Source organism: Phascolarctos cinereus, unplaced genomic scaffold, assembly GCF_003287225.1.
Source record: "Phascolarctos cinereus isolate Bilbo 61053 unplaced genomic scaffold, phaCin_HiC Scaffold_7;HRSCAF=346, whole genome shotgun sequence".
In the NCBI taxonomy this organism is placed as follows: Eukaryota; Metazoa; Chordata; class Mammalia; order Diprotodontia; family Phascolarctidae; genus Phascolarctos; species Phascolarctos cinereus.
In genome coordinates, this window is record NW_027556180.1 from 174,131,466 (window position 1) to 174,158,173 (window position 26,708).

The 26,708-nt window shown below is 37.7% G+C and overlaps 1 protein-coding gene across 2 annotated transcripts; it reads right to left on the reverse strand.

The window, feature by feature from the left end:
* Positions 1–885: 885 nt before the first annotated feature.
* On the reverse strand, positions 886–25,350 carry SULT1C4 (sulfotransferase family 1C member 4). Of its 2 annotated transcripts, XM_020979505.2 has the most exons (7): positions 25,010–25,344; positions 20,513–20,638; positions 8,214–8,311; positions 7,253–7,379; positions 6,969–7,063; positions 3,444–3,624; positions 886–2,256 (listed from the first exon to the last, which is right to left on the reverse strand). In XM_020979505.2, the coding sequence occupies exons 1-7, from the start codon at positions 25,176–25,178 to the stop codon at positions 2,144–2,146; spliced, it is 909 nt and encodes a 302-aa protein (XP_020835164.1). In that variant the 5' UTR covers positions 25,179–25,344; the 3' UTR covers positions 886–2,143. The 2 variants fall into 2 exon arrangements, with proteins under 2 accessions (XP_020835164.1, XP_020835165.1); XM_020979506.2 differs by lacking the exon at positions 20,513–20,638 and having other exon boundaries at positions 25,010–25,350.
* Between the last annotated feature and the right edge of the window lie 1,358 nt (positions 25,351–26,708).

Sequence of the window (26,708 nt, forward strand, 5' to 3'; positions counted from 1 at the left end):
CCATAGTTGGGTTCTTTCTCTTTTTTTCCCGCCACTTTTTTCTACAGCCTATTTTTCTGGTTTTTAACTTTATGTCAGGGTCAGATTTTGCTCCTGGGGTATGGAGGATAATGTTTCAGGCTGCAGATTTTTTGTGCTGTTGTTTTCTGAGCTCTATCTGGGAGTCTTTGATCTCTTGGTTCTTCCAATGTTCTATAATCCAAGGCAAGGTGTGGTCACTGCTTCTCTGGCTCACATCAAGTATTCCTCTCTGCCCCTGAGCTATGACCAAGACCTCCAGCACGGCTGCCCCAAATGCTCTTGCTCCCTGCAGACCTTAAGGTGGCTGCAAGTGTGAGCTTGCTCCTCTGCCCAGGGACTGAAATAGGGATCTCTGCTCTCCTGTAAGTGACCACAACCAGCAGGGCCCCTCCCCTCTATGAGCTACATATTTTTGTGTTCTCACTCCTTGGTCAGTATCCCTGGGCCCTGCATTCAGTGCCAGTGGAGGGCTTCTACAATCTTTCCCTGATTAGCCACCCAACTCCCATATCGTCCATGGAATGAAAATTGCTGGGAGCCAAGGCTACCTATGACATAGCTGCCCCCAGGGCTTATTTGTTGATTCAATGGTATTTGCTTGGAGGCAACTATACTTCAATCAGATCAGACCACCAGTCCTGGAGGTCAGGTTTTTCCTAATGTCCCCCCAAGTTGTCTTGGGCTGAATGAGTGCTTTACCCTGACTTTTAATTATTTCTGCCACTCTAAAATTGACTTTGAGGCATTATTTTAAATTATTTGTGGGGGAAGTTGGGAGAGCCAGGTAATTTCCTGCCTTATTCTTCCATCTTTCACTTTCAAACTTAATTCAACTTTTTAATTTACATGAAGATAGACTCTTGGTTAGTTTATAACGAACATGGTTTATAAAAGGTTTAGCTATGATGCCAATACAAAATTCAATTCAATAAACATTGGTTAAACATGTACTATGTGCCAGATATTGTGTTAAACTCTGGAGATTCAAAAAGAGGCAAAAGACAGCCCTTATTCTCAAGGAGTTTACAATCTAATAGGGAGACAATATATAAACAAATGCATACAAAGTAAGCTATATTCAGGACAAATAAAAAATAATTTTTTAAAAGGAAAAGTACTAGAATTAGTAAAGGTTAGGGAAGTCTTCCTATAGAAGGGAGGATCTTAGTTGGGACTCATAGAAAGCCAGGGAGGTCAATAATTTGAGTGGAGTAGGAAGAGCACCCAGGCATGGAGGGCAGCCAGAAAAAGAGCCTAGAGCTGAAAAATGAGTATCTTGTTCACGGAAGAGCCAGGAGGCCAGTGTTACTAGATTGAAGAACATGTGTCAGGGAGTAGAGTGTAAGAAGACTGAATAGGTAGCAGGGGGTTAGGTTTTGAAAGGCTTCGAATGCCAAATAGAGCATTTTATATTTGCTCCTGGAGGAGATAGGAAGCCATTGGAGTTTATTGAGAGGTTGGGGTGGGAGGTTTTGGTGACATGATATTTCAAGACCTGTGTTTCAAGAAAATCACTTTAGTGGTTGAATGGAGAATGGCTTGGAGTGGGGAGAGACTTGAGGCAGGCAATAACAGTAGTCCAGGTGGTGAGGGACTACACTGGAGTGGTGGCAGCGTCAGAGGAATGTAAGAGAGATGTTGCAAAGGTAAAATTGGCAGTCCTTGGCAACTGCTTGGATATGGAGGTGGGAGCTGGGGGGTTAGGGATAGTGAGGAATCCAGGATGACTGTTGGGTTGTGAACCTGAGAGACTGGGAGGGTGATGTTTCCATCTACAATAATATGGAAGGTAGGAAGTGGGGAAGGTTTAGGGTGAAAGATAATGAGTTATGTTTTGGACATATAATATTAAGTCCATGACAACTTTAATCACAGAATTTCTAGCTTCTTGAGAAGGGAATGAACAAAAAAAAATGCAATCCTTTTAATTAGCAGAATGATGATGACTAAACATAATAATAACAATAACAATGACTAATACGTATATAGCACTTTAAGGTTTGCAAAGCACTTTATAAATATCCTTAAAACAATGCTGTAAGATAGTGCTAGTATAAATGATAGGAGAATTCAAGAGTTGCAGATAAAGTCTTCATACATTTGGGTTCCTTCTGATTTCTTCTTAGACACTGGAGCAGAAAGTCAGAGTGGTACCCATCATTTTCTTCTTGTAGTCTTTATCAAATCTCTCATTCTGGGCCACAGTGAAGTAGCTCTTCCAGTCTCCTACAGACCCTGCATCACAGATGGAGAGATTTAGTGGCCATTTAAAGTATTTTCTTTCCTTCCTTCCCCCTCCCAGTTTTATTAAAAGCTTAATGTTAAATATAAATACAACCAACTACACTTGCTTAATGGTTATTTATGCTTCAGTTAGTTAATTTAAATACATAAAATATTATAACAATTTTGTATTCACTTCCTCTACATCCTCACCAGTATTCTGTGTTCATTTTCATTCACTTTACCTCGCATATGGTCACAGTATATTCTCCATTCATCTGGTTTCGCTTTTTTTTTTTTTGGCTAGGCCATGGGGTTAAATGACTTGCCCAGGGTCACACAGCTAGTAAGTGTTATGTGTCTGAGGTCGGATTTGAACTCAGTTCCTCCTGAATTCAGGGCCAGTGCTCTATCCACTGCGCCACCTAGCTGCCTATTTATGTTTTTGCGTTATCTCATAAGGTCTTCTCAGATGTCCTTGCCTTTTTCTTGCTTGTTGGTCTCAGTTACCTTATGGTATTCCATTTCATGAATATACAACAATTTATTTAACTGTGCCTTTTTGTTGCTGTTGTAAGTAAAGGATAAAGCTCTAGTGTAGTAGCCAAAAAGACTTGGGCTCAATTCCCACCTTTGACACATATTTGCTATGTGACCCTGGGCAAATCGCTTAACCTCTCAGTGCTCTAGGCAGCCCTCTAAGGTCTTTAAGTTGTAGAGAAGTGCTGATCTGCATTGACAGATGAAGTCTTCTCACCTGGGAGTTCCTGTATTTGTGAAATCACAGGTCTGGTCCTTATATTCCTATCCCAGTTATTTTTAACTACATATAATTTTATTATGAAAATCTTTCAACAGATAGTTCTTTTTTGTTCATTTGTTTTCCTTTTAAAATAGTATTTTCAAAGTAATGGAATTACTGGGTTGAGGATATTATTTTTTGTTGTGATATTTTTTGTAACTTCTAATGGGTACTTTTAGATTATTCTCCTAAATACAAGATTAATTGTCATTTCATCAGCCACCCCTTAAAACAATTATTTTATTTTGACAAGTATGTCCATTCTTGAAAGATCTATATTTATAACTATCTGAGTAGCTGTGATTCTGAGCTAGAGAAGGGTAAATGAAAATTTCTAAATGACTTGAAATATAAGAAGAGAATATTCTTAAGAAAATAATAGAAAAAATGTAGACACCTTTTCTCATGAATGGGGAAACAGAGTGGTCCATAATTTCACCAGGAACTGATGTGTAATTTGCCATCGGATTCTTTTTCATTATGTCAAAAGAGGTATGATAGATGATTTTATCTAAAGCATCTTCATCTAGGTTCTTCCCCATGAATTCCATTATCTTTCTAATTTCACACTTTGGGCTCTGTGTGAGAGTGGAAAGAGAAAGAATTCATTGTCAACAAAGAATAAGGCTGAAAAATGCGAATACTGAAATTGATTCATCAGTGTTAAAAACTGAACATATGACTACTTGTATTGGGAAAAGCTTAAGTAATTATTCTAAATTTAGAAATTTACTGGTTCAAGAGAGTTTGCTCCTAGAAATGCACAGTTAGTAATCATAATTGTGAATGTGAATGGGGTAAGCTCACCCTAAAAATCAAAGTGAATTAGAAACCAGAATCCAACAATATATTGTTTAATCTAGTGTTTGATAAACCCAAAGATCCAGGCTTTGGGAGCAAGAACTCACTATTTGACAAAAATTGCTGGGAAAACTAGAAAGCAGTTTGGCAGAAACAGCATAGACCAACTTCTCACACCATATAACAAGATAAAGTCGAAATGGGTATATGATTCAGACACAAAGAGTGATATCGTAAGCAGGTTATGAGAGCGTGGAAGAATTTACCTGTCAGATCTATGGATGCAAGAATTCGTGACCAAACAAGAAGGAGAGAGAATCACAGGAAGTAAAATGGATAATTTTGATTATATGAAATTAAAAAGGTTTTGCACAAACAAAACCAATGTAGCCAAAATTAGAATGAAAACAAGAAACTGGCAAAAAAATTTTCAGCAATTTTCTCTGATAAATGCCTCATATCTTAAATGTGCAAGGAACTGAGTCAAATTTATAAAAATGAGAGCTATTCCTCAACTGATAATCAACAGATATGAACAGGCAGCTTTCAGAAGAAGAAATCAGAGATATAGTCACATGAAAAACATGCTCTAAATCACTATTGATTAGAAAAATGCAAATTAAAAGAAGATTCTACCTCACACCTATCAGATTAGCTAACATAACAGAAAAGAAAAATGACAAATGCTGGAGATGTGGAAAAATAGGGACACTGATGCACTATTGGTGAAGTTGTGAACTGGTTTAGCTATTTTGGAGAACAATTTGGAACTACATCCAAAGGTCTATAACACTGCATACTCTCTGACCTAGCAATACCAGTTCTAGGTCTATATCCCAAAGAGATTATAAAAATGGGAAAAGAACCCACCTGTTCAAAAATATTTATAGCAGCCCTTTTTGTGGTGGCAAAGAATTGGAAATTGAGGGGATGCCCGTCAATTGGGGAATGGCTGAATAAGTTGTGGTATATAATTGTTTTTTTTTAAATTTTTTAATTATTATTATTTTTAGGCAATTGGGGTTAAGTGACTTGCCCAGGGTCATGCAGCTAGTAAGTGTCAAGTATTTGGTCTGAGGCTGAATTTGAACTCAGATCTTCCTGACTTCAGGGCCGGTACTCTTTCCACTGTGCCACTTAGCTGCCCCCTGTGGTATATAATTGTAATGGAATATTATTTTGCTCTAAGAAATGACCAGGGGGATGGTTTCAGAAAAACCTGGAAAGATTTACATGAACTGATGCAAAGTGAAGTGAGCAAAACCAGGAGAACATTATATAGAATAACAGCAATATTGTAAGGAAGACCCACTGTGAAAGCCTTAGCTATTCTCATCAATACAATGATACATGAGAATTTCAAAGGGCTCCTGTTGAAAAATGTTATATACTTCTGGAGAGAAAACTAATGAATTCTGAGTGCAGATTGAAGTATAATTTTTTCACTTCATTTTTCTTGCTTTTTTTTGTAATATGGTTAATATGGAAGTATGTTTTGCATGACTTCACACATATAATTAATAATCATATTGCTTACCTTCTCAAGAGGAGGAGATAATTTGAACTTAAAATTTAAAAAAAAGAATGTGAAAAAGAAATAAATAATAATCTAAAAAAATCCTTTCCATGTTAAATCTAAAACTGAGGCACTACCTCTACAGAAAAGTACCCTTCTCAAGGGTACTTTTTCTACTTCTGATATTTTTTCTCTTTCTTTCCGTAAATACTCTCCAGCTTGACACATTTGCTTATGACATAGAACTTTCATAGTGTATTATAGTGTGTTACATAGTACTTATGATAGTGAAAACATTCAACCCAGTGTAACACATAGTACAATATAGTAGAAAGTGCATTAGATTTTTTTCAGTTTCCCACAATTTTTTTCATTATTAAATTTAATTTTTTATTTATGGAATAAAACAAGCATTTCCATAACATAGTACAATAAAAAAAGATGATTACACATGAAACTGCAAATCTACTAGGCACAACTTGGTATTCCTTTCAAATACACAACAAAATTATCATGTAAATTTTTTGTCTCTTCCCTTCTGCCCTCACCCTAGAGATGGTTACCATTACACACACACACACACACACACACACACACACACACACACACACACACACTGTACATATATATGTATAATTATTCTATACTTATTTCTATTTATTAGTTCTTTTTTTGGATGCATAGAGTGGCTTCACATGTCCTTTAGAATTTGGGTTTTTAGAATAGTCAAAATAACTTATTCATTCAAAGTCATTCTTAAAACAATATTGCTATTACTGTATGTGATGTTCTCTTGGTTCTGCTTATTTTGCTCAAGTCTTTCCATGTCTTTCTAAAATCCCTGCAGTTTCCAATTCTTTGCCACCACAAAGGGAGCTGCTATAAACATTTTAGAACATGTAGGTTCTTTTCCCTTTTCCCTAATTATCTTCAAAAATAGACAAGTAGTGGTATTGCTGGGTCAAAGGGTATAGGCAGTTTAATAACTCTTTGGACATAATTATCTTAATTATCACTATCTTCCTCTAGGTAAGCTCCTTTTTTCTTGTTTTTGCATCTGCAGTGCTTAGCACAATGACTGGTACATAGTAAACACTTAATGAATGCTTGCTGACTTGACTTTATGATTAGGAAATAATAACAGAGTAAGAGGCCTAGAGCATCACTCTGGGGAAGGACAAGTTTTTCTTATCTTTGTATCCTCAGTACTTAGCACAGTGGCTCTTACATAGTGCTTGCTGTTGACTTTAGGGCTAGGTTGTAATACCAGAGAGAAAGGTACAGAGCATTGTTCTGGGGAAAGTTTATAAAGATGCCACCTTCACTGGGCAAAATATCCAGAGCTTCTGTGATTAGTTCTTAGAATCATTACAAGAGAATCGATTTCCTTCATACACAGCAACGATGCAATTATACATTTAAAAAACCTTACTAATACTACTTTGGTAAAGCAATAATTAAAATATAGCATCTGTTGAACATGATAAGGTTCTTATCAGGCCAGTCTTCTACTTTCTAAATTATCTTAAGTGCCTAGTATAGTTATATGCACCTTGTGGACCCTTAGTAAATACTATTGATTGACAGATTGGATCTATCCCTCACCTTCTTCATGTCCTCATAGAAGAGGTAGAGAATGGGATATTTGTCTTTTGCATCCCACCATCCTTTCACATGATCATGCCAGGAACCCCAGCACACTGAAAGACAGGTAAAAAAATGTGTAAATTCATTTGAGTGGAAGAAGCATTCAGGAGAGAGTGTGGGTCACCCTACTAATTCCTTGATATTAAAAACAAAAGAGGGTTGAGCTCCTCATGAAAGGTTCAAAGATTTCTTTATATTTTCAAAGTTTTGTTGGCAGCAACAGTATAATTGGATTCTGTCACCTTTTCCTTCCAGGAAATCTTCAAAATACTCCTCCCAGGTTCCTGGATCAGGAAGTGCTGCATTCATCTTTTGGAAATGGTAATAGGACACCAAATTGTCCTTGGCATTTCTTGCCATGTAGATTATCTGAAATTGGTCATGAGGGAGGGGAGAAAAAAGAAGCATGAAATGTATAGAGAAAAAAATTGCAATCGAAGTTAGTTATCATTGATTCATTTGTCAACTGTTTATTCCTTCTGTCTCAGTTTTCTCATCTGTGAAATGAAGCCTTTGGACAAATTGACTTCTAGTTAGTCACCTAGCGCTAATATTGACTAGGTGCTGTGGTGGCATAAACATATATAGGAGTCTGTAAGTCTGCTAATTTGGGTATTTATAATAGTCAAAATAACTTATTTATTCAAAGCCATTCTTAAAACATATTGCTGTTGCTGTATACAATGTTCTCTTGGTTCTACTTACCTCTTTAGGCCTTTTTTTAGGTTTGGTGATCTCAATGCTATCTCATAATTACATTTAGAGGTTGCTTTCTTGTGAGTGATTTGCTATTTTTGTGAGTGATAGAAAGGATTCCAAAGTAATCATGATAAGGAAATGTTACTGGACACAGCAGGGCATAGTTGGTAGAGAGTTAACCTCAGAGTCAGAAAGATGTAGGTTCAAGTCCTTCCTTGAATACATATTGATTATGTGACCCTGAGTAAGTCACTGTAGCTCTCATTGGTCTAGGTAACTCCTTAAGACCATAAGTTGGAAATAGTACCTAACTGTATTGATAAGACTGTCTGGTAATTCCTTATGGCAACGAAATCATAGGTCCATCCCTCCTCTACTCCCATAAAAACCAAATTACTGGACTTAGTAGTAGATTAGGGCCTTTGAGACCAGGAGAAGTTTGTTTCTAGAAGACTGGCTGAAGCCTGCTTTAAGAGGTTCCAATGTGTATCTCTTGCTCCTTACCTTACAGCCCTTCTCCAAGAAGGATGGTGGCAATAGCTGGATGGGAAGGTGAGTTTTTAGTGTGCGTGGTGATGGCATTGCATTAGCTTGAGCCAAACCTGCAAAATAGTTTTTGTCCATTCATCATCATTCTTATATTGTGACTCTAGGATCTTTTCTCTTTCATTGCTTCAACTTTGGGAACAATTCAGTGCAGCTGCCAGAGCACTGTAGCTGTCTCTAGATCTCAATGGCCATCTCCACACCATGCTGCCATTATCCTCATCCACCTCCCACTGGAACTGGAATGTTGGACTCTGCCCCTGGGACACTGGGCTTTGATAGGTGAGCCTTTGTCTTACCTTACCACTTCTTCTTGGCCATGTCTGTGCCATACTTAGGTTCAGCATCTCCTAATTCGGTCCCCCTTTATATGTATTTTGCCATTAGAATGTATACTCTTTGAGCTCAGGTAAGAATCTTTTGTTGTTGTTTAGTTGTTTCAACCATATTTGATGCTTTGTGACCCCATTTAGGGGTTTTTTTTTTGGCAAAGATATTGTTGTGGTTTGCCATTTCTTTCTTCAGCAATGAAAATATGTTGTAAAAATGGTTCAAGATTAAGAAACAAGAAGAGTTTGTGGATAGCTCAGTGGATGACCCCACTTTCAGGAACACTTTCTTAATAAAGAGAGTTAGAAAATGTTGGACTTAGGGGGGCAGCTAGGTGGTGCAGTGGATAGAACTCCAGCCTTGGAGTCAAGAGGACCTGAGTTCAAATGTGACCTCAGACACATGACACTTACTAGCCTCAACGAAAAGGCAAAAAAAAAGGACTGTTAGGGGCAGCTAGGTGGTGCAGCAGATAGAGCACTGGTCCTGGTCTCAGACCAGACACTTGACACTTGCTAGCTGTGTGACCCTGGGCAAGTCACTTAACCCCAACTACCTTGCAAAAAAAAAATGTTGGACTTAGAAAGTTCAACATCATCACAAAAAATGAAATGGACTATATCTTAAAAGATTGGAAATAACTTGTAACTGATGTGACAGTTACTTTTAAATTAGTTGTTTGTAGTCAGTGAGACCACCTTAGAAAAAAAAAAGAGGGGCAGCTAGGTGGCGCAGAGGATTAAGCACTGGCCCTGAAGTCAGGAGGACTTGAGTTCAAATGCGGCCTCAGACCAGACACTTGGCACTTACTAGCTGTGTGACCCTGGGCAAGTCACTTAACTCCAATTTCCTAAAAAGAAGAAAAACTGCAAGAAAAAAAGATAAATTCAACACCAAAGTAGAAAAAGAGGAAAAGATAAGTAACTGTGTGCAATTAAAATGGTTTCAATATGTTCTAGTCAAATGAACTTTTGATGCTGAAAAATAAGATATAGATTAGAACAGTCATTAATAAAGAACAAGTTGACTCCTATACGAGTTTATAAAGAAATTGCCACAAAAATAATGCTGAAAGAACCCAGAAAAGAGTTAGCCATCAAGCAAACACTTGATCTTGACAAATGGAATGACATGATAGCCAAGGGCAACAGGTGAGACAACTGGGTGGCATAGTGGATAGAGTGCTGTATTGGGAGTCAAGAATATCTGAGTTTGAATCCTGTATTAGATTCCTATGAGCTATGTGATCCAGGGCAAGCCACTCTTAGATTCAGTTTTCTCATCTATAAGACGAGGAGAATAATAGCACCTGACTTATGGTGTTGCTGTAGAATCAAACAAGCTAATCTATGTAAAGTGTTACCTACCTAATAAATGCTAGCTCTTATTACTTAGACTATTCATTTATTTTAAAAGATTACCAAGGAAAATGATAGAAAATTATGAGAAGTATCATTCATAAAACAGCAAAGAATAGAGATAGCATGAGATTGAACCAAGTCAAATCATCCCAAGGACATTTATAGATGAAAGTGAAGAAGAAAAAAAAGTAGAATTAGAACAGCAGTTCTATGACAAATTATTTTCATCATCAATGGCAGTGCAACTACCATATTTGGACCACACACGTCAATCTCATAGGTGCTATATGAAAAAGTGGAAAAGGCACTGAGAAAGTGGAAGATGGAAAAAGCAGTGGGACAAGACCAAATGCACAATGAAGAAATCACTGGTGGAGGTGGCACAGTTTTAAAAAAATCTCTTAGTGTAGGTATTTCCCAAGGTATTCTCACTAGCCCTCTTTTCTTTTCTCTTTTATCTCTTTTCCTTGAAATCTCACCCATTTCCAGGGCTTTCCTTTTATGTGGGTGATTCCTAAATTGTTATGTCTAGTGCTGTGCTTTCTACTAAGTCCCAGACTCACATTTTCAACTGACTACTGGATATTTTAAAATAAAAAATTGGGGCTGATAACTGGATGTCCCAACTGGTATTTAAAACTCACTTTGCTAAAATCTGATATTCCTTCTGGCTTTTCTGTTTTTGTCAATAGCATCTTTCAGCCAGTATTTTGAGTTTGAAATCTTGCTATTGTCTTTGACTCTTCCCTCTCAAACCCCTCCTACATTCAATTGTCAAGTCCTAGCGATTCCATTTTCGTATATGGTATATCTCATCTCTGTTCATTCTTTTATATTCCCATTGCTCCCTTTCTCCTATAAGCCCTCATCACTTGCGTGGGCTTCTACCATAGCCCCTGGACTGGTCTTCATGCCTTCATTCTCTGCCTTCTTCAATACATCCTTTATATTACTACTAAATTAATTTATCTTTTGCAAAGGTGTAACCATTTTATTCTACTGTACAAAAATCCTTCATAGCTCCAAACTTCTTACTTTGGCATCCGAGGTTCCACAGTATGTCATCACTTTAACTTTCCAGTCTTATTTCAACTTACAACATTTTGGACAATATTGACCACTCACTGTCTCTCATATGTACAATGCTTCCCCAACTTTGCTCAAACATTTCTTCCTCTGTAATGCACTTTTCTCTACCTTTGCCTGTTTAATTTATTTCAGTTCAAATGTCCCCCTTTCCATGAAATTTCCTTAGATGCCCCCAGTGAGTAGTGACCTTTTCTTCCTGAGATCTTAAAAAGTACTTTGTATGAAGTATTAAAGGCATTCATCTTGTCATATTTTCTATCATAGTTATTTTAAAAATACCATATTCTTCTCTTAGATTGTAAACTCCATGAAGTTGGTGACCGTCTCTTATTTAGTTTTTAAATTTCCCTCAGTGCTTAACACTGTACTTTCTTCACATAATAGGTGAATAAGTAATTATGGAATGGAACTAGATCTCCAGTTTCTGTCATGTAAATCTATTCTGATTTTATCAAGGTACAGACGTTGCAGAGACTTAAAAAAATATAATCACACAAGAATTTACCCTATCCATATAGGAAAAACTGAGGATACAAAAATGTCTGTTGTCTACAAAATGATATTTAGTTGGTTGAACGACTGGTCCATTATCACATATATCCTGGTCAGATAATGCAGATGGGCGATGACTTTGGCCCAGTACTGAATATGAAGAAGAGTGGGCCGAATTGCATTTGGGAAATTGTTAAAGGCTTTTATTAAGCACAAAGACCTTCCTCAAAATTCCATCTTTAATGTGAATATGTTTCTAATGATGCTATACAGGTACAAATCATAGTTTATGAGGAATTAAAATTGCTGGCTAAAATGAGTAATTCAGAGATGCATGAAAAATTACATGCACAAAACTTTGCATGCATTACCAAATAATGTAAAAGATATCAAATACATGCCTGATTAAAAAAGTGGTAGATTGGTCAGGTGGTAAAAATAAGTAATAGTCCACATAATACATTGGTTTAATAATGTCGGTGTAATAATGTCTAGAGATCTAGAGGAAATCAAATTGATAGGCATTTACCAAGCATTTACTTTGTGACAGGCAGTGTGCTAAGTCCTGGGGATACAAAAAAGGGCAAAAACAGTTGATGTCTTCAAGGATATCACAGTCTAATGGATGAATAGTGTGAATAGTGAGATAGATGGAAAGTTCTGTCAGCTAGGGAGACTGGGCAAGGTCTGCAGAATGTGGGATATGAGATGAGTCTTAAAGGAAATCAGGGAAACTAAAAGGTGGAGAGGAGGAGGGAGAGCATTCCAGGCATGGGGAAAGCCAGAGGATTCTAGCTAAGGGGGAAAAGGCAGAGAGGCAAGAAATGCAGTGTTGTGTCTGAGGAATAATAAGTCATCTAGTATTGCTGGATTTAAAGTGCATTGAGGGGAATAAATAAGACTGGAATACTAAGTAGTGGCCAGATTATGAAAAGCATTAAAAAAAAACAACAGAGTACTTTATTTGATTCTAGAGGTATTAAGGAGCCACTGGAGCTTATTGAATTTTGTGGGGGAGGGTAACAGTGTCAGATCTACACATTAGAAAAATCACTTGAATGGAAGACGAATTGGAGTGGAGGGACATGAGATAAGAGACCAATTAGAGGGTCCCCAGAAAATTGGATGAACCTTCTTTGGAGGATTTAATGGGGAACATAGACAAGAGTATGTATTGGAGGAGAAAGGGAGGGTGCCAACACTGATGAGATCATAGGTCCATTAAAGTGTAATGTACTTTATCCCTTTAAGTTAAATGGAACCATTTAGTGATGAAAAGAACAGAAAAATATTTTTACATAAAAGAAGAGATTTATATTGATTATTAAATTATATAAGATGTTGCTGCTGTTTTGCATGAACATTTTGATGACTAATAGAAGTAGAAAAAGGAAGATGGCAGAGTGAAAGCAGTGGCTTGCTTGAGCTCTCCCCCAAACCCCTCCAAATACTCATAAAAAATGGCACTAAACAAATTCTAAAGCAGCAGAACCCACAAAAAGAGGGAGTGAAACAAATTTCTGGCCCAAGACAACCTGAATGATTGATCAGAAAGGTATATCGCTCTGGGCTGGGAGCGGAGTGCGGTGTGGTGTGGGTGCACAGGCCGCAGTGAACCTGGAGCAGGCCTCAGAGGGTAGCTGTGGTGGTTTCCAGACTCCTCAATCCATGAATGCCAAAGACAACTTAGAAGGTCAGTGGGAAAACTCTGTTTCTGCAGTGCTGAGAGAGGAACACCGGGTCTCAGCTCCATTCCCCAAGAGCGTGGTCCTGATGGGGCAGCTGCCTCCTGAGCTTCCGGCCCATAGACTGAGGGGGAATCCAGTGGTTGATCAGAGAGGGATTGCAGGGATCTCTTTGCCAGTGCTGAGGCAGGAATCTTTTGCTTTGCCCGTGTTTGGATCTGGGTCACAGTTCTGGGTGACCATCCTGGGGCAAGGAGGAGCACTGGCATGGTGGAACTTTTAGTGGCTGTGGAGAGGAACCTTCCTCACAGTTCCAGGACAGAAAGGAGTACTTGTGGTCACAGGCCAGGAAAGGAGTAAACACCTCTCCCCTTTTCATACCACCTTGGAAGAACTGAAAATTTACAGGTCCCTACAAGTATCTCTGAAAACAGCTGTACAAACCCCTGAAGCTTGGGACAGTACATTCTCCACATTGGAAGCAGATTCTTACCTTAACAAAGAGTTTAAAACTCAAGTAATTGGCCGGGATCATGAGCAAGCAGCGCAAAAAGAGTCAGACTATATTATCTTACTTTGGTGAAAAAGAAGATCAAAATATACAACCAGAAGAAGACAACAAAGTCAAAGCTCCTACATCCAAAGCCTCCAAGAAAAATATGAATCAGTCCCAGGCCTTGGAAGAGCTCAAAAGGGATTTTGAGAAGCAAGTAAGGAAGTAGAGGAAAAACTGGGAAGAGAAATGAGAGTGATGCAAGAAAATCATGAAAAACAAGTCAACAGCTTGCTAAAGGAGACCCAAAAAAATACTGAAGAAAATAACACCTTAAAAAATAGCCTAACCCAAATGGCAAAAGAGGTCCAAAAAGCCAATGAGGAGAAAAATGCCCTAAAAAGAAAAATTGGCCAAATGGAAAAGGAAGTCCAAAAGATTACTGAAGAAAATACTTCCTTAAAAATTAGAATAGAGCAATTGGAAGCTAGTGACTTTATGAGAAATCAAGACACTGTAAAACAAATCCAAAAGAATGAAAAATTAGAAAACAATGTGAAATATCTCATTGGAAAAACAACTGACCTGGAAAATAGATCCAGGAGAGAGAATTTAAAAATTATTGGACTATCTGAAAGCCATGATCAAAAAAAGAGCCTAGACATCATCTTTCAAGAAATTATCAAGGAAAACTGCCCTGATATAGTAGAACCAGAGGGCAAAATAGAAATTGAAAGAATCCACAGATCTCCTCCTGAAAGAGATCCCCAAAGGAAAACTCCTAGGAATATTATAGCCAAATTCCAGAGTTCCCAGGTCAAGGAGAAAATATTACAAGCTGCCAGAAAGAAACAATTCAAGTACTGTGGAAACACAATCAGGATAACACAAGATTTAGCAGCTTCTACATTAAAGGACTGCAGGGAATGGAATATGATATTCCGGAGGGCAAAGGAGATAGGATTACAACCAAGAATCACCTACCCAGCAAAACTGAGTATAATCCTTCAGGGGAAAAAATGGTCATTCAGTGAAATAGAGGACTTTCAAGCATTCTTGATGAAAAGACCAGAGCTGAATAGAAAATTTGACTTTCAAATACAGGACTCAAGTGGAACATGAAGAGGTAAACAGGAAAGAGAAATCATAAGAGACTTATTAAGATTGAACTGTTTACATTCCTGCAGGGAAAGATGGTATTTATAACTCATGAGACCTTTGTCAGTATTAGGGTAGTTTGAGGAAAAAAATTATATATATGTATATATATATAGATAGATAGAAGATTAAGGGGTCATATCTGGAGAATAAAATTAAGGGATGAGAGAGGATTATACTCGGAGGGGAGGAGAGGGAGAGGTAGAATGGGGTAAATTATCTCAAAAAAAACAGAAAAGAAAAGTCTCTTACAGTGGAGGGGAAAGGGGAAGGTGAGAGGGAATGAGTGAATCTTATTCTCATAGGATTTGGCTTAAGGGAATAACATACACATTCAATTGGGTATGGAAATCTGTCTTACCCTACAGGAAAATAGGGGAGAAGGGGACAAGAGAGCAGGGGGATGATAGAGAGGAGGGCAGATTGGGAAAGGGGGTAATCATAAGCAAATACTTCTGAGGAGGGACAGGGTCAAAAGAAAGAATAGACTAAATGGGAGGGCAGGATAGAATTAAGGGAAATAGAGTTAGTTTTTCACAACATGTCTACTATGGAAGTGTTTTGCATAACTGCACATGTATAACCTATATTGAGTTGCTTGCCTTTTCAATGAGGGTGGATTGGGAGGGAGGAAGGGAGAAAATTTGAAACCTAAAGTTTTAAAAACATATGTTTAAAAAAGTGTTTTCACATGCTACTGGGAAATAAGAAATACAGGAAATGGGGTACAGAAGTCTATCCTGGGGGCAGCTAGGTGGTGCAGTGGATAGAGCACCAGCCCTGGATTCAGGAGGACCTGAGTTCAAATCTGATCTCAGACACATAACAGTAACTAGCTGTGTGACCCTGGGCAAGTCACTTAACCCCATTGCCTAACCAAAGGAAAAAAAAAAGAAGTCTATCCTGCCCTACAGGAAAGTAGAAGGGGAAGGGGATATGAGAAGGGGGGAGAGATAGAAGAGATGACAGAGTAGGGGAAGGGATATTCAGAATGCGTGCCATCTTGGGGCAGGGGGAGGGGTGAGATGGGGTGAAAATTTGGAACTCGAAATCTTGTGGAAGTAAATATTGAAAACTAAAAATAAATAAATTTATATATAAAAAAGAAGTAGAAAAAGAACTTTATTTTAATTTGCTAATATAGATATAAGAAGGAAGAACTTTTAGTTGGAATTTGAACAGTTTTGGAGAGAAAATTATCTGTGATATAGATATAAGGACATGGATCTTTTTCAACAAAGTAGAGTGATGTTTAATGTCATAAAGAAGCAGAGGAAGACTTTTTATTTATTAAAAGCTAGAGAAATAGGATGGTCAAGAAACAAAGATTCAAAGTTGAAAACTTTGGAACATGATGGATACCTTGGATAATTTGCATATGCACGTTTTGTGAGAAATCATATAAACATTTGGAGACTGAGGTGTGATTAAAAAAGTACTGCTAGTTTAGTACAGGAAATTTGTGAGACTGAGACTTTTTAAGCAACAAGTGAGTCAGTCGCTGAGAGTCAGGAAGTTCTCATTTAAGCCACTGGCTTGAGCAGCAGAAGAGGAAGAGGAACTGAGGAGAGGCAAAGAAATAGGAGAAGGATTGAAAAATTGCTTTATTGGAGCTGGGCAGTTAGAAGCAGTCAGTTAAGAGAAGGCCTCAACTGAGTGATCCTCTATTGGTTGGAGAGAAAATTGACTTCATTGGCCAAGAGCTCTAGTGACATGTATTGCCTTTCAACATCACCCATAATTAGCAGAATGTGAAGCTTTTCGTGAGGGCATTTTGGTCTCTGCTGCCACCTCTGGCTTGAGAAGGCAAAGCAAAGCTGCTTTGGTATCCTGGTGAGCTGGAGCTGTGTTGGTGAGCTCTGTTCTCATTGGTTAGCAAAATACTTGGGTCAATAAATAACTGGCTGGGCCAGTTTATATAACAGAGAGAGCTAGTTTGATGAGCATTGCACTTCCCTAGCTTAAAGAGAACTGTAATTTACATTAAAAGTTAACACATTCTAACTACCCTTTTAATGGTAATAGTTAATTGAAAGAGCTTGTAAAGGCTAATTATACATAAATTATTCTTTTTTAGATAATAATTCCCATGATCATGGCCATAAACAATTTCTGCTGTGACTACATATTATTACATTACCTTTCATAATATAAACATTTGTGCTTAAAGTTGTAAACACCTACTGCTCATGCGCTATGCTAAGTCATCATGATATTGCTAAAGTCACTCTAAACGTGTGATGTTATTGGTGGCAAATTGCCTTCTTTGTGTGCTCCTCTTAAATCAAGTGAGCACTGGTTAATAAGAGGAGAATGCACAAACTGGAATGCTGTGCGTGTCTCAACTGGTACCCATCTGGAGTTAGGAGATACTGTGGGAGTTGGAACTCCTACTCTGTATATTCTGTCTGCGCCTTTGAGAAGAGTAATTAGGGAATGCTGTAGGAGCTGGTGCTCCTATTATCATTAACTTCATTGAGAAGAATAAAGTAATTAAATATTCCCTCATTATGTCTCTGGTCCTGTGTTTCTGGCTGCCCAGAACAAGAGTGAACCTGTTAGAGGCCGGAGCCCAAAAGCTCCTGTGTTATGCTAACATTCAGGTTGAGAAGAGAATAGTATTTCCTTAACTGAAAAGTAGTAAGGATCAACAGTCAAACAGTGAGTCTCAGCTTCTTTCATGTGGTGCAGATGTTCCTGAATGGGCAATAACATTGAAGCCTGTAGCCCACATAACTGTGGGTTATTTATATATTGTGAGTTACCCGAAGCACCTAAATTTTCCTCCCTTATGTGCTTCCTTTTCAGGTTCCAATGTGTATGTTCACATAGTTCACCATAGGTACTGAGTAAATTATGGAAAAGCATTTTCCAAGTTTATGTACATATAATGATGTATTTTATTATTTATGTACTTTATTTGATATATTATTTTCTTTTTTGCCTTGTAGTTAAGTACATGGTTATATTTAGAATTTAAATATTATATATCTAACTATTGTAAGTAGTTTTATATAAATGTTACATATTGTGTGGATTCATTGCTTTATTGGTTCCTGCTTGTGTAGATAGAAAACACATTGGAGAGGGTGGTTAACCCTAGGACCCTGAGAAAAATTGAATGTAATTGTATAGTGGAAACTTAGACATAATAGGTTGAGGCAGGTTGGAGTAAGTGAATGAAACTTAGAAAGAAGTTGGGTGTTTCTATCTATGTCTATATCTATGAATACTATATAGATGTATCAATCTATATATATACACTATATATACATATATACTATATAGATATATCTATGCATCTCTACTATATATACATATACCCATATAATATCTATGTATCTATGTATTTGTGTAACTATGTATCTATATATGTATCCATGTCTCCAGATAGACATTGTCAGGGTTCACATTAAGAAATACTTCCCACCCACGCAAGCACACTTTGTTTCCATGGTGCAAAAATGTAAGGTTTGAATGAATATTACATTTCAAAAATCAAAGGCCAGAAAAGAGCTTAATTCAATTAATTATCAACCAAGTATTTTAGTGTTCTGGATCTTGAATGAGAGTCATTATGGCTCAAGGATATACACTGAAAGCCAAAAGACCAGTGTTGGAGGGCCAGCTCCAACACTTTCTGTCTTTGTGACTTTGGTAAATCATTTAGTATCTCTGAGTCTCAGTTTCCTCATTTATGAAATAGTACCACTGATAATTAATTACATTACAAGGGATGCTATGAAGAAAACACTTTGTAAACTTAAAAGTTCTATATAAATGTGTTATTTTATATAGATAATATAGGAAGCAGAGAGAAATAGAGACAGAGAAAGAGTAGCAACATGTCATAATGCTAGTCTTAGAGACAAGAAAACTTGGGTTCAAATCCTGTCTCAGATACTTACAAATTGTGCAATCTTGGGTTACTTAATCTCCCTTGGCCTCATCTGTAAAATGTGGGGGTTGGACTTGACCTCTAAAGCAGAGGTGTCCAACTCAGGGGCCAATGGATCAACCTGGAAAACTAGATAGTGTGGCCAAACCAGATTAAAATACAATAGAGACATGTTTAACAAAATAAATAAAAATACAATACCACCTAGATAATGTTATTTTGTGGTTTTCCAAGTTAATGTGTGGTGAGAGGGATCCATTTCTATTTGAGTTTGACCACTGCCCTTCCAGCTGTAAATATATCTTCTTATAAGAAATATTATACCATGCTGAATAAAATAGATGAACAATCTTGAGCTTAGGAATAGGCTATGTTTGTAAAGTTCATTTGTAAATAAATTGTTTAGAACTTAAAACACTTAATTTTTTTAAAATCACAGATACAGTGATATTTGTGGTATTTAAATTGTCAAGCTAATTCATAAAAGTGCATAGTGTAACTAAAGCACATAGTACCTAAGCAACATCAGAAACAAATTTTTTGGGGGGAGGATGGTGTTTCAGGGACTTCCCCTTCTTTTCCCCTCCTCAGCCTGGTGGCGATAAGAATGAGAACTTTTTCAGTCCCAACCCAAAGATGGAGAATCCTGTCACCTGGGGTCAGGGGTTAAAGTGCAAGCACAGGGGTTTGTGATAGGAGATTGTTAAAAGAACCATGGGCACTTCAAACACAGGGGCACTTTTTAATTAGGCCTGTCATTCTTTTTTTCTACCCTTATCAAGTCCATTCCCCAGTCATCCCCTTTCTTTTACTTCTTAGGCCAGATCTCCCCAAGTACCCTCTTTGTTATACCTAGATTCCCCCAAATCAGCATACTTTCTCTTCTTCAATCATGTTTTTGAGTCTTTCAAAATATTTTGCCTGGGAGTCTTTGTACAAAAAGAACTGAAACAAGTAAGAATCATTTACATTTCAGTGGGAAATCAGTGATTTAAGCTATTCTACACATATTGTCCCAGAATCTGGTGGGGTGGGAGAGAGGTTGTGGGAGGGGAGTGGGTTTAGGGGACAGGTTCTTAACCTTTTTTTTTTGTGCCATTGAACCCTCTAGCAGTCCAGTGAAGCCTGTAAGACCCTTTCTCAGAATAATATATATTTTTTTAATAATTAAAGGAAATGCTAACTTTCAACTAGAGGTTAGTGAAAATAAAGATGTAGGTTTTTCCCTCCCATGCAAATTCATGGACCCTCTGAACTCTATCCATGGACTCTTTAGGTCTGTGGACCCCAGGTAAAAGTGTTATAGGTAGAAAAGAGAGTCTGGATTATGGCTTGTATGAAGAGATAGAATGAGACTAGAGCTTTTATTCAAGAGACTGGTGCTGGAACTGGGGAATCTATTGGCAATAATATAAGAATAAGGGATGTTTGGGGGTGGATGGGGGATTCCTCTCTTCCTTCTCCTTCCTCTGGCTACCACTAGTCCTACTATTGTCTGTACTGTTATAAAAGACTATGCCTTGGACTGATCCTGGGAAACTGTGAGAAGACAGGGTAGAAAACTGTCCTTAGTGGCCGGAAGTTGAGGGGAAAGCGAAAGCGGAAAGGTAAAAGGTAAAGATTAATTATGAGCAGAGAAAAAAAAACAAATAAGGAATTTTGCTGGCCATTGTTCATTTGTTGTTAGGGTATAATATAAGTGAGACATTGTTTATAGTCAAGTGTGGCTGGGTGGCCCTACTGTCACTTACCAGAAGGTATTGATGGAACTATCCATTCAATGAAAGGAAATCGAAGGTGAGTAGGAGCTCGTTTACATTTCTCAATATTTCCATCATTTTCTATCATGTCTACTATCTCCTGGGTCCAAGTTGTTCCTTATTTCATAAAGAGAAGTGAGAAGAATAGAAGTTTGAAAAGGTTCTTAATTTTTTTTAAGATATGGACTGTTAATATCGAATCCATAAAGCAATACAGAACCGAATTCTGTATTGTCCTGTAAAAATCTCACTATTATTAACAAAGATAAAAAGCACTGCATAATGGCACTCTATATGGGAATGAAGATCTGAGTCCTCATGAATTTTTCATTCTCTCTGAGAATGGAGCATTTGATATCTCACCATTGATCCCAGGTTCAAGTTTAAAGAAGCCATTTGGAAAATAGCTGTCTCCTTTTTGAGGTGACAGGGCCTAGTGGAAAGAAGATTGGATTTGGAATCAAAGGACCTGGATTGAAATTTTAACTCAGCCATTTTATTACCTTTTTGATCACCCAGTCATATGGAATTAATATGAGCAGAGTTCGGAAAATATCAAGGGAGTTGTGATATTAGGAGGGAAGGAGGAAACTTCAATGACCAAAATGTCAATTGATGCTTGATCTTTGTCAAAAGCAGACCTAGTACTCAATTCCTGATTTTCCTTAATGATTATTTCATTCTTGAAAAAGTAGAGAGAATACAAAGGGGCTGGATGAATCCTTTTTGTAGTATTTTAGAGTGTATTCTCATTCAGATACAGGTGATTTTTAAAGTCTCCTTCAATTATAAGATTCTATAATTTTATGACTTTGGGTAAATTACTCAGACTCTTTGGGCCATAGTTTCAACGTCTGTAAAATGAGGGGTTGGACCATGTGACCCCTAAAATCCACTGAAATCTATGATGTGTGACTTAGGCAGATGAACCAGAGGAATAATACAATTTCTCCCTGTCTATTGGCTCATTCTTTGCCACTTAGAGTTATTCAAAAGAAGAATCATCTTCCTTGAGAGACTGTGAATTCCCCTCTCATTAGAGGTCTTCAAGTAGAGACTGGATGACCATTTGTTGGATATGTAATCTCAACTGGGCCCTCACTGTGGCAAGGAAATCCTTTTACTTCTCTCTAATTAATTCTCTATTTCACTCCCTGCAGTGGCTTTTCTAAAATTTCTCTTCTCACATCTCTTCTACTTACCCTATTCTCCTATCATCTCATTTCATACTTTTCTAAGAAAAGTGTCCATTTGCTGTGAGTTCCTTCTTATTTTATACTCAGTATTTCAAAACTTTTCGACATTATCTTCCATTCTCTCTCTCTCTCTCTCTCTCTCTCTCTTTTAAGGCAATTGGGGTTAAGTGACTTGCCCAGAGTCACACAGCTAGTAAGTGTCAAGTGTTTGGTCTGAGGCCAGATTTGAACTCAGATACTCCTGACTTCAGGGCCAGTGCTCTATTCACTGTGCTACCTAGCTGCCCCTTTATCTTCCATTCTCTACTCCTTTACTCCAGACTGATGTAAAGGTGGCAATTCTCTTTGCCAAGTTCAATCCCAGTACTTGACCCCTTTATTCCATTTCTTTATTTATTAATTTATTGGCTTATTCCTTGCTGCTTACAAATACACTCAGGCTTACCCGCATCCTTAAAAAGACCCTCACCCTACCATTTCCTTAAGCTATAGTCATACATTTCTCCTCCCATTCACAGCCAAACTCCAAGAAAAAGCTGTCTATACTCATTGCTGCCACTTTCCCTTTTTGTTGTTATTTCTTAACCCTTGGCAATCCAACCGTATCAGTCTGTTGAAATGGCTGTCTCTGAAGTTAACACTGATCTCTTAATGGCCATATGTGATGGTGTTTTCTCAGTGTTCATCTGTCTTGACTTTTCTGCAGAATTGAACACTGTTGTCCACTCCTGGTTACTCTATTCTTGTTAAGTTTTTATGGTACCCCTCTTTCTTGATTTTCCTCCTGTTTATCTGACCACTGCTTATCAGTCTCTTTTGATGGCTCATCATCCATACCTTACTCCTAAACTGTGAGTGCTCTCTATAGCTTGGTTCTGGTCTCTTTCCACACTCTTTCTTGGCGATATCATCAGCTTCCATGGATCTGATTGCCACTTCTGTTTAGATAACTTCCAGATAACAGTACTAGTCTGCTGAATTCCAGGTCTATTTTATCTACTGCATATTGGAAATGTTGACCTAGGTATCTTCTAGACAACTCAAATGCAACACATCCCCAAAAGAACCTATAAAGGTTGTGACTAACTTTCTCCCTGATGCAATTTAACCAATCAAAATTTCTGTTGTTTCTGATGACTTCTGACCTCCCTTCACAACTTCCCTGTTTCTATGGAGGGTTGTACCAGGCTGCTAGTCACCTAGGTTTGCAACTTTGGAGACAACTTCAATTCCCCAATTTTTCTCAGCAAGTCCAGTCGTATTGATTGTACTCCATACCATCTCTCCCTTTTCACTCACATGATAACCTCCCTAGTTCAGGCCCTTATAATCTCTTGCCTGGATTATCGCAATAGTTTCCATTGTCTCCAGTCCATCCTCCACTCAGCTGATAAAGTGATATTTCAAAAACAAAAATCTGACCATGTTATTCGTCTGTCCAGTAAACTCTGGTGATTACCGATTACCTCTAGGATCAAATACATTTTTCTCTGTTGAGTCTAAAGCTTTTTGCAATCTAGCTCTAACCTACCTTTTCTAATTTGTTATTACATATTATTCCCCTTTTCAAATTGTACTTTCTAGCCAGAGGCCTTTTTTATTGTTTCTATCACATGGCACTCTATCTCTTCTCTCTGTGCCTTTTGCATTGGCTATCCTGTATGCTTCCAATTTAGTTTCTTTTCACTTTTAGAATCTCTGATTTCCTTCACAATTTTGGTTCGGATACCGCAGCCTACATGAAGCCTTTCTTCATGCATCCAGCTGTGGATGTGCTTCAGTTTGCTTCCCTCTATTACCTTTTATTTACTTTGTGTACATTTGTAAATGCGAATGTTTTCCTTTCATATACAATGTAAGCTCCTAGAAGATAAGGATTGCTTTACTTTTGTCTTTATATCCCCAGAACCTAGAACTGTACCTAGCACATAGTAGATATTTAATACATATTTCTTGATTGATTATTGTGCTGGGAAAGTTTTATTTATGTATGAATTAGACTAGATAGCCTCTCAGACCTCTTTCAATTCTAAAATCCTCGGTTTTCTTGACTTTCAAAAATTATATTTAGTATAGAGAATTTTTATAATAATTTAAAAAAAAACTTTAGGTAACTAGGCAGATATAGAATGTAGGCCTTGGAGTCAGGAATACCTGAGTTTGAATCATCTCAGATTCTTACTAGCTGTGTGACACCCTGCATAAGTTACTTAACCGCTCTGTGCCTCAGTTTCCTCCTCTGTAAAACGGTGATAATAATGACGCCTATCTCACAAGGTTGTTAGGAGGATCAAATGATTTTGCTTTGCAAACCTTAAAATGATACATAAATTACTTATTATTATTATTATTAGAAGAATTTTATTCTTTGACTCTACTTGTAAATTTTTAAATTTTTTAAAATGAAAAACACTTCAGTTTTTTTTAATAAAGTTTAAGGCACTCAGAAGTCATCAGAAACAAAAGAAATTTTGATTGGTTAAATTGCATTAGGGAGAAAGTTAGTCACAACCTTTATATTACTTGATAAGAGTATGAAATTGATTAGAGCAAACATTTCTTCACAATGACAAAGATTGACCTTTTTCCTCTCTCCTTCCTTCCCTTCTTCCCTAACTCTCTCTCCTTCTTCATAAGAGGATTATAAATACAGCGTACATAAAATCACTTGTTTTTTGGTGAAATAGGTAAAAGGGAAGGGATTAGGATCATCCAAGCCCACACTTCCTACAGATTTTTGCTGATATTTTGAAAGGATAGTCCGTGTGTCTATTTACATATACATATACACATATGCATACAAATGTATACAGGCACACATGTACATACATACAAACTGATGCATCTACCTTTCTCTCAAACATTTATGTATATTGTTAGAACTCTCTTTTACAGAGATCTTTGTAAACTGATTTAACAAATAAAGCATGTCTTGTCATACTCCAAGAAGGAAAGCAGAGTTTATACTTCAGCAAACTGCCTCTTTGTCTTTTCATCAGCTCTCTCATACAAATATTGTTTAATCTATTTAGTGACTTTTTACGACTTCCGTACCCTGAGAAATAGATCAAATCTTTGAAATTGTAGTCCATGTTTATTAATCTCTCACTAACTTTCTCTAGAAACATTCATCTTAATCATGACCACAAACCCCCTCCCTCACAAACTCAGTTCAGATTTTTACCCACTCAAGCATGCTATTTCTTTCTTTCAACTAAGGAAATGTTTATTCAGGGTCCACAATATGCAAAGCCCCTCCCTCCAAGTTCCCTCATTCCCCTGTCCCCCACACCTGCTTTGGGATAGGTAGAAATAAGTAGATCGTCCGGCTTGGCTTGAAAGTTCCAGATTTCATCCCAGATAGCACAAGTGGGTGTAGGCTGAAGAATCCCTTTTATGTAGTCAACATCTATTCGTTCATTTCTCTTTATGTTCAACGACTTCATCTCTTTCAAGTCCATTAGGGTCAGGATTCAAAGTTTGTTAAACAGAGAGAATGCCTGTTTATATGCAAAGAATCACAAGCCCTGTAGATTATTAACACACAGAGATTTTAAATCTAGAGTGACAGCCACTATTTGAATTTAGCTTTCAGTCTGGAATAAAGAAGGAAGGAAGAAAGAATAAAAAGGGACTTTTACCCAATCAGCTTTGAGTTAAAGCACATAACTTGAAATCTCCCGGATTCTCACGTGATCAGTTTTGTTTTCACCCTCAAAGCCTAGTTTACCAATAAAATTCTTGTTCATCATCTGCTTGAGTTTATAAAATAACTCACTGATATTTTCATTGGTTTCTTCCTTAAGACAGAGGAGGGGTTAAATTAAATGATTCTATCACCTAATCCCTTTTAGCTCTACAAGTTCTAACTGAACTTCCTGAAAAGCAGGAGGCTGCTGAGAAAAGGAAAGCTCTTTGCAGAGATAAAGTTTTTTTTTTATAAGTTTCGAAACAATGATGAAGTTATGATCAAGAAGTTTAGAAAGGATCCTTTTACCATTTATAAAGTACAACGTAAAGAGAGTTTTGGTTATGTTCCCAATGTTCTTTTAAAAAAGAAAGGCACGTTCTGGGTCGGGGGAGGGGGGGAGGGGGAACAGTCAAGAGTGGAGGCTGAGGACAGCTCTGAGAAATATGAGCTCTGGAAGTTGAGAAGTGAACCAGCATTGAAGAATCCAGCTCTTGAAAGGGAATCATTCCTTACTTTTCAGGAGGAGGGAAAGAAGGGGGTTTTTCTTCCTTTCTCCCACACCATTGACTGTAGAGTCTTATGGTGGAGATTAATGCCCACTAAGAGCTGCCACACTAGGTAGGAGGCCAGTGGAGCTATTTGCCCAGCAGAGACACTGCAGCGTGAGGATGCCATGAAAAGAAAAAAAGATTTTGTGACCACGAAACATCCGAGGGAGGCATCAATCAAATTGGCTACATGGGTTTCCCAAGTGTGTGTGTCTCTACTAGTGTACTCTACTTATGTGCCTGCTCTTCCCACTGGTGCTGTGTATATTTGTGGGAGAGTATGTCTCAGGTTTGGGGGAGGTGGGAATCTTTTGTGACTACTGCTCATGCTATGCCATTTTAGTAAATTCCTTTGTTTTGAGCTAATTGTATTGACCATTTGACTAATAAAGGTAAACACACTGGTGGGGACTCCTAAATTATAGTTTTAAGAGCACAGATGCACAGAGTACATTGAACCTGAGATAGTTGTACCTTGGGGTTCCAATTTGCAAATGCAAATTGGGGGGAAGTCCACATGAAGAGCTGTTTGTTCTTTGTTCTGGTAGAGGACCACGACATCAGGAAGGTATGTCATGACTTGCAAGTGAATTAGATTTAAGTGAGGGAGGGCTGCAAAGTCACCTGCCTCACTCTCTCTTCCTGAGCCACCTGGGTCTAGTAGCAAGATATAGATCAGGATGACTAGAGATCCCCCTTGGTGCTAAGTGGGGAATTGAAAGAATGGGGGAATTGAGTGAACCACACTGACT